Source organism: Ostrinia furnacalis, unplaced genomic scaffold (assembly GCF_004193835.3).
Source record: "Ostrinia furnacalis isolate ACB-3 unplaced genomic scaffold, ASM419383v2 OfSCF0076, whole genome shotgun sequence".
In the NCBI taxonomy this organism is placed as follows: Eukaryota; Metazoa; Arthropoda; class Insecta; order Lepidoptera; family Crambidae; genus Ostrinia; species Ostrinia furnacalis.
In genome coordinates, this window is record NW_021130315.1 from 713,091 (window position 1) to 724,677 (window position 11,587).

General features: G+C 34.0%; 1 protein-coding gene across 1 annotated transcript; it reads left to right on the plus strand.

The window, feature by feature from the left end:
* The first annotated feature begins 241 nt into the window (after window positions 1–241).
* Spt-I (serine palmitoyltransferase subunit I) lies at window positions 242–6,994 on the plus strand. The gene is made up of 6 exons (XM_028301864.1): window positions 242–410; window positions 488–945; window positions 1,280–1,547; window positions 2,109–2,268; window positions 3,144–3,267; window positions 4,666–6,994. Exons 1-6 carry the CDS (start codon window positions 384–386, stop codon window positions 4,979–4,981), a joined length of 1,353 nt encoding a protein of 450 aa, XP_028157665.1. The 5' UTR covers window positions 242–383; the 3' UTR covers window positions 4,982–6,994.
* Window positions 6,995–11,587: the final 4,593 nt, after the last annotated feature.

Sequence of the window (11,587 nt, forward strand, 5' to 3'; positions counted from 1 at the left end):
GCCACTGGGGGCACACTGTTCCGGTTTTCAGGTGGAAAATTGACAAGTAATCTGTCACTTTTCTTTTTTATAACCCTACAATACCACCACTTCTAATGAGCGGAATGAGCTCATGTTTGAGCTAACTAGGCGAATCCGATACGATTATTCCGAACGCAAATATTTACATTCTATTCCCGAAATTTTGTCTATGCCTTTCAGTTGTCACCTGTCTGTCTGGCTGGCTGTATGTCATTGTCATTAGTGTCAGTGATAATAAAAGTGGTGTCGGTGGTGTGCGGTTCGCTTTTCCTTCCTTTTTTATTTCTTGTAATTCAGTGATAGTAACAATAAAATTTACATTGGTATTTTTAAAATTCCAATTAGTTCACAAAATACATAAAATGATTTTGTTGGACCTTTACGACACGGTGGGTAAAATCTTAAATACAAATCTCATGTATCGTGTGATTCATTGATTGATTTAACCCATAAAATTTTATTGCAGGCCAGTTGGTTTACCCTTGTAATAGCTTTACAAGTAGTTGTCATTTCTACTTATTTTCTGTGGTTGAAGAAAAAAGGTAATAAGAAGTATGACCCGCTTTGTAATGGTACACCGGTGGAGTGGTCGCCGCTGCCGTTGATTGAGCACGACGTGGTGGTAGAGGAGCCTCCACTGATGGGAAAAATCGACGAGGATGTGTTAAACGTTGGTGCTACTAGTTTCCTGTGCCTAGACAAGGATGAGGGTATTTTAGAGAACGCGTTGAAGACATTAGATAAGTATGGTGTTGGTTCCTGTGGGCCCCGTGGGTTCTATGGCACGATCGACGTGCACTTAGAGCTGGAAGAGCGCCTGGCCAAGTTCATGGAAGTAGAGGAGACGATACTGTACTCGTACGGATTTTCAACCATCGCTAGTGCTATTGGCGCCTATGCTAGACGAGGAGACATTATATTTGCGTAAGTTTATCATTTTGAATGTTTAAAGTTGCTAAAAATTAATAAACAAATAATAAGTTTTCTCATATGAACTCTAGGCACCTGTAAATTAGGTAGGTACAAGGAACTATACAGGGCAGACAAACTGCTATGATTTATACTGGTTGCTTAGAAAGTACATCCTAGTTATCATTTAGCTTCAATTAATAACAATATTGATTAATAATATTTTTCATTTTATTTAAATACAACAAAAAATATACTTTGTACCAATTTGCAGGTGCACTCTCATTAGGTGATTTAATGCCTTCCTTTCTATCTACATCATTGACGATAAATATTCCTAATTTTTCAGTGACGAAAATGTCTGGTTTGCTATACAAAAAGGCATTGATGCATCTCGTAGTACTGTCCGTTACTTCAAACACAATGACATGGACCACCTCGAGGAACAATTATCAGCTGCCACCAAGCGCAAGGAACTAAATTCACGTCGACGAGCATTCCTCATCGCTGAGGCTATTTACTACAACACCGGAGAGATGTGCCCGTTGAAAAGGCTCGTAGAGTTAGCTAGGAAGTACAAGCTGAGAATTATTCTGGACGAGAGCTTGAGCATTGGGGTAAATATTTTTTATGCTTATATTTCATCGTAAAAACAAACCAGTCCAAAAACTTGCTGTTATAAGGAAAAATAGTCATCAATTTTCCACATGCCTTTGAATATAAAGTAGGTATGTAGGTATGTTCTTCTTAACAACTTAGATTTGTGAGGCTATTTTAATACCTGCACTGTTTTCAATTGGATGGAACATGCATGTTTGTGGTTCTACATACAAACACAAACAATGATCCTAAATTAGCAGAATGATGCTGATTAAACTGTTCAACACACGAATCTTACATCAATGTTTGCTTACACATATAATTGAAATAATATATGAGTAGGCCAAGCTTCATACTGTCTTTAAAAAATCCATTTTTGTTCACAAAATGTTCATCAATCAAACTTTTCACATGCAAAGTAGCACCTATTACATAAAGTATCTCAATGATTTGCTTGAAGTGCCTCTATAATATTTACTTTTGGTCAAGCATAGATGGGGCTCGAATCAAGATAGGGCACTCTCATAAGATTCTACGATTCTACCTTAATCAGTGAGTAACCAACCATATCATTATAGGTACTCGGAAAGCACGGGCGCGGTTTGACAGAGCACTTCAACGTGCCTCGCGACGAGGTGGACCTGATCGTAGGCTCGTTGGAGCACTCTTTCGCGACCATCGGAGGCTTCTGTGCTGGCTCGCACTTTATTATCGAGCACCAGCGACTTGGAGGACTCGGTGAGAAGATATACTTGACATAAATAGAGAAACACGTGTCTAAACTTATTTATACCTGTTCATTAACGTACCTAATTTATAGGACAGGAGGATTTTTTTAGTCCGCGATACATAAGGTATTTACACGCTACACAGTTTCCAAAAAACGCAGCAGACATAATTTCTTTTTTTATGAAAAATGAAAGCTACTTTAACGACGTAGAAGATTGTAAGTTAATGCCTTGAATGGCTCAAGGTTGCTGAGAAGTGCCTTCGTAATTTGCGTAACATTGCATCGGGTTTACAAGAGGCACAAAAAGTTTAGTGACAATGATTAATAAAAGTCTATGGCACGGCCTACACCCAGAAAACTACATTATTCTAAAAGGATGTGGGTATTCACCATAGAGATATATGTAGAGAGATGCCAAATAATGCGATGACTTCGAAACTCAGTGTCGCATTTGAAATCCACACACACAAAATAATCAAAATATGTGCTCATTATCCACTGCGGTATCAGTACTCAACGTTCGAATCATATTTGGTAAAACGCAAACAATGTAAACTGTTTATTGATGACCTACGCTGAACTGTCCCACCAAACTCAATGACAGGGGGGCGCTACCATCGTTCAACTATGTGGTTTCCAACATGGCAAAAATCTGAACCAGCGATCCGGTATTGACGGTGGCGCCCCACTGTCAATGTCATCGACAGGACAGTCCAGTATTTTGGAACTATACATTATGACGTCGCTGTCATCATTGCTTTCACGAGCAATGTGTTCTGTTTTTGGGCATATTGCTGCGACACCGGCCCCGCCCCCTTGTCACATCTCGCTTTAGTTTCTGTGATCTGTATTCACCATCTTATAACCTTTTTTTTTATTCCAGGTTACTGCTTCAGTGCCTCCCTGCCTCCCATGCTGACGCAAGCCGCCATCGACGGATTGAACAGGATTGAGAACAATCCGTCTATCTTGACTGAATTGGAAGAAAACTCACGGAAACTTAACAAGTAAAATACTCTATCTTTATACAAAGTAAAATAGTGCTATAACACCATTTTTAGTATCTTTCTAAAGTGTAATAAAAATTGGCCAAAACTATAAGGGTTCCGTTAAGGTTAAAAAAAAACTAAAAACGATTAGGCCAAAGCGAAGCATAACAACTGATATTCCACTTCAATGGCTCAGTATGATCGTAATAGCACTGATAAAAGATTAGGGCTAAGTCATTTCAGTACTTGGGATTCTTGTGCAATCGGCTTTTATTACATTGTTATAGTCTGTTTCACCTAAGATGATCCGTATGACACTTCAAGGTTATCCATATTACGCATACTGTATATGCAGAATATTTTTGAAAAAATATTTGTATTGTATTAGCAATATAATAAAAAAAAATTAACCACTTGTCTTGAAATATATAGTAAAATCTGAGTCTATTGATTATATTTTAATTAAATACGATGTAATAATATTTTTTATTTAATGTACGCAATGTGTGAAACGGAATAGATTTAGTGCTGGGGTATTTGTTGTATAACAAAATCGATTACAAAATAGATTCATTAATCGATTGCAGTGAATACTTAATTATTAAAAACATCACAAAAGTCAACTATATTTTTCGATTGTTGACTTTAATAAAAACATTGAAAATAAATTATTAGTTTTTAATTTAAAGAAATAGAGCCAGTACTTTTTAGGAAACGTTTTTTTGAACACGAAGTCCATGGAATTTGAATATTATCAATAAAAAAATATTACAAAAATATTTGTAATAAAAAAAACATGTTTTTTGTTGAATGACACCTATACAAAATATTTCTCTAAAAGTAGGTTTTACTAACTCTTAGAAAAGAATCGATAGATAAATCGCTATGGTTTAGTTATGTGACATCTCTATAACTTTTAAACTCGAAACGTCATACGGATCATCTTACGTGAAAAAGACTATAAACCCACAATGTAATTGTTTGTTGCCCCAAATAAAAAGAGAAAGATTGAGAGCATATCAAATGTTTCGTGTTAGTCACCTCACAATTTAACATCTGTACTTTCTACATGACGCAATGAATAAATTTATTTATTTATGAATAGAACTGTAGCACCAATTACACTAGTTCAGAATAACATTTAAGAACTTATAAACAATTTAACTTAAAGTACGGCCAACTAGCAGCGATACAAAAGGTCGATACGACTGTCGAGTTGACAATATATTCTGTCTCTTCCCATCTTGTGTATTTGTCGTAATGTCTCGTTCTCCCGCCAAAATATGTCAAAGTCAGACGGGTTCACCCATGACATTGGGTTTGTTTACATTTGGTATCGTTTCTCGTTGGCCGTACTTTAGGAAAACTACATGAATTATAGTGGGCAGACCCTTACACTTATTTCATACTTTCCAGGGCCTTATCAACACTAAAGCACTTCACATTCCGAGGCGACGAGATCTCACCGATCAAGCACATCTACCTCAAAAAGGACCTCACGGATCGCTTGAAGCACTCTTATCTCCGGAACATTTCCAACTATTGCCTGGAAAGAGGAGTGGCCTTCGCAGTGGCTGCTTACTTGAGGGACGTAGAACATAACTGTCCGGAGCCATCCATCAGGATAGCATCCAGTAGGAAACTGAACGATGTAAACATATCACTGCTCTGTAAGTTGCTGGATGAAGCGTATGAGAAAGTCGGCCCGAGACCTGATCTGCAACCGGTGTAAGTAAAGTTCGTTATTTTTAGTAGTAAACTTTGTATAGCAGTTTAATATTACTGTTGGTAATAAAATAACTTAATAACAAAGGATGTTATTGCTGTTTTTTTTTTTTTTTTTACTTTTCCGTCTCATGCAGTGGAAAAAGGCAATAAATTGTGGAGGTATCTACCTCAGTTACACTGTGAAATACCTAAATACAATCATCAGAAAGCGTTTTTTTGAACCAATTTTACCGACCATATTTGATTGGATACGATTTCTTTCTTGAAAGTTTCAAAAATATGTCTCTAGATTATTTGACAAATATATGTAATTAAGTTTGTGTGTTGTTAAATAAAATACTAAATACAGCTGCTATATAAAGTTTATTATTATTATAAAATACATTTTTAAAAAAGTACATACCTTATTTTTGTTAATTATTATTTTCTTAGGCTTAAAAACTGAGTCGAAACATTGAAATTACTTTTTAATTTACATTTTTATGTCGCAAATGAGATTCTCTCAAAACTTATTTGATATGTTGACGAGACAATAATTTCTTAATTTTTGTGTAGTTTGTAAGTTTTGTAACTGCCATTTTCGTCCAGCGGCCAAAATAAATACCAAATTACTGCAGAATTATGAACCAAAAAGAAACAACATATCTTACTGTTTTTCACCGCGTTAGAAAAATGCATACAGTATTAAATTTAATGGACCACGTAATAACGAGTTTTTACGCTTGAATCGTGGTGGAAGTGTTTTTTCAGTTGGAAGGACGATGGCATATCAAGCTATGTGGTATCATAATATAGATTTAATAGGTGAGATTTTTCAACAACAATGTATCTTGAAACTTTGAAGTGCTGGTTCACGATTTATTCATTTGTCTCAATCTAAATTTTAGGAGACGTTTAAAAAAGCCTGCTGTATGCATTTTTGATATGTTGTTACCCAAGAGCATAGACGAAATAGAGGAATTGATAAATAAATTGTTAATAGTTTATAATTGTTGATAGCTTTTAGTTCAAATTAAGGCCCACAATACATAGGATTAGGCACCGCAAAATGTTATTAATTATTATGTATTGCTATGTTTATCCTCTTAATTATAATTAGCAAGTATTATTGTACACTGCATTTGTAGAGATTCAAATAATTATAAATAGTTTTTATGCCTGATAATTTATTAGCCAATTCCTACTTAAGCTATTAGAATGCCATAAATTCCTACATTCCTATAAATATTACGGTTTTATCTTTACTCCAAATGACACATGGTTACTTCAAATAAATAGTACGATCGATTTGAAAACTGTCTTCTTCCACAACCTTAGTGTCTTTAAATCGAGATAAAATAAAACTTAATAAACATAAATTAATTAATAAATTACCTGCTTCTGCGATTGACCATCTCATCGGTGATTCCAAGCTGATGTACGATGACTCATGAATGTTCAATAAAATATTATTATCTAGACATGTGGTAGCGTGCCCAGCCAAGTTCAAGTAACAGAACTGGCGAGCAGCACCGAGTGTAATATTACACGAACCATTTGGTACTACTCACTCGAATTTTCAAGACACTAAGGAGCTTGGGAAGACAGAAATTGGGATCTAACAAACTTAGATGAATTTATTTATTTAATAACAAATAGCTAGAATATTGCAAAGTTACTTACGTTAGTTAATGATCACGTTAACGTGATTCGTAGGCCTTATTAAATGCGTGGTATTAATGCAATAGTAAGATATTCCTAAATGCAACTCGATAGTACATAACAGTTATTATAAAAATACATAATTAAGGAAACGTGTTCATCTCATTGTTTAAGGTGCTATAGCAATAATATACCTGGAAGCTTATTTTAAAGGCATTAGAGTTCATATTCGCCTACAAATCAGCACAAATCGTATAGAATTTGTGTAATTTTTGCAACTTTTCGCATACAGATTGGATTTCTAGTGCTTTGAAAATAAGACTCCTTTTTAACCGATCGAAATTATGTGTAACAACAATTTTTATCATAAAATAATGTAATTTATCCTTAACAAAACTAGCGTACTTGTATTGTATTCAATTTAAAACATTTTTAAATAGCTTAAGAAAAATAATTATGTGCACAATAGACTGCTCTCTTAATTTTGTTTAATTTATATTTATTGTAATAATATTCAGTATTTATTAATTTATATGCTTCAAAAAAACAACAATATAGTTTTAATAATATTTATTCTTAGTCGTTCCTCTAGCATTATTACTTACTAAGTAAATAAACAAGCGTTTAAACCAAATTGTTACCTATTGTTAAATGATTTAAGGTTCACTTGGAAATAATATTTCGCTTAATTATGAGAAACAAATGCTAAAAGTAGTTTTCTATGGTAACAAGCATTTTTAAAGCAAAGCAAAGCATTTATATACCTAATATAAAGATTTATTGCATTTTAATGCTTCCTACGTTATTTTAAATAATATCTAATGGTAACTTAAGTATTTTATTATATGGTAACATTGCGAATTCGTGAGACAAGTCTCACGAATAATTTTATTAAATTAAGTACATTAATGCACACCAGTGGCTTTTTCGTTACAATATAATAAATATTTTTAATTATTCAAAGGAGTTTTACTGTTAATGTTATTATATTATTTTAATATTGTTCCCATTATTGAACACAATATCTGGTGGTTATTTAGTACTGGCAACACCAACATTCTGTGTACAATGAAACCACTGACTAGACTGTTATGTTACTGAAAGCTCCTTAATGCTTTTCCTAATGCATCATTTGCCTTAACTGCTAAAAGTTCAATTTTATTACTAATAGTGGAATTTGTAGATTTTTCTACAATTTAAATGCCTATTACAATTAAATATGCTGTATAAAAGTCTACAAATTCCACTTTAGTTACTAAATCTTGTAAACTTAGTGTGTGGGGGCAGTGACTTCTCTTAATATTTATTGAATTCATTCAGGATCCTAGTGCTTACCAAGCCACTACCTACTGTAATTGTGCGAATTCGGTCCAACAAAGGCACAATAAACATCCGTTCAAATCCTTATTTGTTCCCAACACCTACTTGTTGAGACAAAAAATTCACATCAAGTTGCACCGTTACTCATCGGTCACACTGTATATTGTAACCTGTATTTTCTTACCGTAGGCTTTTGATTATTTATTATGTATTTTGATTTTTAATGCATTTTATACATTGTTTTTTATAACGAAGTTTTTTTTAACCTGCTATTAAAGGTACTGTGAACCAATAACAGTGTGACTAGTCTAGTCGCCGAGCACGTAGAATTTTGTCCAATGACCCCAAGCTACCCATCCTTATCGCTCGCGCGTAATTATATTGCTATCGCGACTGTGCGACGCGCGCCCGCAGTGAGTGTTCGGACAAACTTCTACGTGCACGGAGACCGGGCTTTAGATGGGATTTTCCCAACAAGTAAGTGTTACTCGTTTCGTTGTGACTCGTTGGGAAAAAGCGCTTGAATCGCTGAAACCTCAATTTCCCTTTCACTTGGGGAGCAACTCATCAGCCATATGGCAGTACCCCACACTCCTCTGTAACTCGGTCTCATCAGGCGCGTGTATCGGCTTCCGGATCTCGATCAGGCGGCGGTCGGTCTCTAAGGCTTGGTTCTTATACTGCAGGTCCTTTGTCACCCGCTGGTGGTGGTTGTACATGCCGTGGTAGGTCGTCCTGGAAAATGACATGGAACAAAACAAATAAATTGATTTGAAACAGAAATGTATTATTGTGATCTGGTATTTTACAGTAGGCCACAGTTTCAGCTACCCATTACACGTCATAGCATCTCGTTCTATCGCAAAGATTTACCATTGAATGAAAGCGAAAGAAAACACGGAAATGGGGAGTTAGAACTGTGGCTCACTGTACTTCTGCTTGCTTTGACGCCTGTTTTATTGCACATTATTGAATGATCAAACGANAATTATAATTATCAAGTATTATCGTACACTGCATTTGTAGAGATTCAAATAATTATAAATAGTTTTTATGCCTGATAATTTATTAGCCAATTCCTACTTAAGCTGTTAGAATGCCATATTTTCCTACATTCCTATAAATATTACGCTTTTATCTTTACTCCAAATGACACATGGTTACTTCAAATAAATAATACAGATCGTCACAAAAATCTGTCTTCCTGCAAGTAAAATTATATTTGTGTCTTTAAATCACGAATAAATTGGGCATGTTTCATCTTAGCTCCATCACGTGAGCAGTGACTTGGGTCTCATATAAACAGACGCAGAAAATATTCTTTAGTTGTGTAAACCAAGTGATACGACTGCAACGTTAATTGCCTCAAATATGCATTAAAATATGGCATACTTATTATGAATTTCTCTTGTCTTTGAGGAAGCTGTAGAGATACATAGTGGGACAGGCCTAATTAAAATTTGATTTATAAGGCTGGAACTTATATCTCTGATATAATATTATGTATACCCATCTCATTGGTGATGCTTCAAGCTTGTTCTTTAAAAAACTATTCACTCGTCTTAGAGAAACTTTAAATGACAGTGGGAAGACAGAAATTGGGATCTAACAAACTTAGATGAATTTATATTTAATAACAAATAGCTAGAATATTGCAAAGTTACTTACGTTAGTTAATGATCACATTAACGTGATTCGTAGGCCTTATTAAATGCGTGGTATTAATGCAATAGTAAGATATTCCTAAATGCAACTCGCTAGTACATAGCAGTTATTATAATAATACATAATTAAGGAAACGTGTTCATCTCATTGTTTAAGGTGCTAATAGCAATAATATACTGGAAGCTTATTTATGAAGCATTAGAGTTCATATTAGCGTACAAATTCATATAGAATTTGTGTAAACTTTGCAATTTTTCTCATACAAGTTGGATTTCTAGTGCTTCGAAAATAAGATTCCATTTTAACCGATCGAAATTATGTGTAACATCAATTTTTATCATAAAATAATGTAATTTATCTTTAATATAACTAGCGAACTTGTATTATGAATAAAATAGTAGGTTCAACTTTTTTTAAATAACTTAAGAAATATGTGCACAATAGTCTGCTCTCTTAATTTTGTTTAATTTATATTTATTATAATAATATTCAGTATTTATTTATATGCTTCAAACAAACAACAATATAGTTTAAATAATAGTTATTCTTAGTCGTTCCTCTAGCATTATTACTTACTAAGTAAATAAACAAGCGTTAAACCAAATTGTTACCTATTATTAAAAGATTTAAGGTTCTAATTCACTTGGAAATAATATTTCGCTTAATTATGAGAAACAAATGCTAAAAGTAGTTTTCTTTGGTAACAAGCATTTTTAAAGTAAAGCATTTATATACCTAATATAAAGATTTATTGCATTTCAATGCTTCCTACATTATTTTAAATTATTATCTAATGGTAGGTAACTTAAGTATTTTATTACATGGTAACATTGCGAATTCACGAGACAAGTCTCACGGTATCTAGCGAATAATTTTAAATTAAGTACATTAATGAACACCAGTGGCTTTTTCGTTACATTATAATAAATATTTTTAATAATTCAAAGGAGTTTTACTGTTAATGTTATTATATTATTTTAATATTGTTCCCATTATTGAACACAATATCTGGTGGTTATTTAGTACTGGCAACTTTCAACATTATGTGCACAATGAAACCACTGACTAGACTGTTCTATGTTACTGAAAGCTCCTTAATGCTTTTCCTACTGCATCATTTGCCTTAACTACTGCTAAAAATTCAATTTTATTACTAATAGTGGAATTTGTAGATTTTTCTACAATTTTTAAATGCCTATCTATACATTTAAATATGCTGTAGAAAAATCTACAAATTCCACTTTAGTTACTAAATCTTGTAAACTTGGTGTGTGGGGGAGTGACTTCTCTTAATATTTATTTAATTCATTCAGGATCCTAATGCTTACCAAGCCACTGCCTACTGTAATTGCGCGAATTCGGTGCAACAAAGGCACAATACCGTTCAAATCCTTATTTGTTCCCAACGAGTAACGCTATTACCTACTTGTTGGGACAAGAAATTCCATCAAGTTGCACCGTTAGGCCCAGAACAGACGGTGAAACGCAACTGCAACGAAACTGCAACTGCTAGTTACTTTTGAGTTGCATCTAAGTTTCTGCCATAGCGTCCGTTGAGAGACCACACATGACGCGACCAGTTTGAAACTTTCAGTTTCAGTTTCATTCATCAGAAAGTTGCAGTATCGTTGCAGTTGCGTTTCACCGTCTGTTCTGGGCCTTACTCGTCGGTCACACTGTATATTGTAACCTGTATTTTCTTACTGTAGGCTTTAGATTATTTATTATGTATTTTGATTTTTAATGCATTTTATACATTGTTTTTTATAACGAAGTCTCTTTTAACCTGCTATTAAAGGTACTTATGTGTGAACCAATCAATAACAGTGTGACTAGATGGGATTTTTTTCTCGACAAGTAATAGTGTAAGGCCCAGAACACACGGTGAAACGTTGACCACACATGACGCGACTATTTCAAACCGGTTTCAAACTGGTCGCGTCATGTGTGGTCTCTCAACGGAATCTATGGCAGAAACTTAGAT

Excerpts from the sequence above, each read along its gene's own strand:
- Spt-I (XM_028301864.1), top strand. The coding sequence starts at position 384 with ATGATTTTGTTGGACCTTTACGACACG. Across the intron at positions 1,548-2,108 it reads ACGAGAGCTTGAGCATTGGG|GTACTCGGAAAGCACGGGCG; the intron begins GTAAATATTTTT and ends ATATCATTATAG. Across the intron at positions 3,268-4,665 it reads AACTCACGGAAACTTAACAA|GGCCTTATCAACACTAAAGC; the intron begins GTAAAATACTCT and ends CATACTTTCCAG.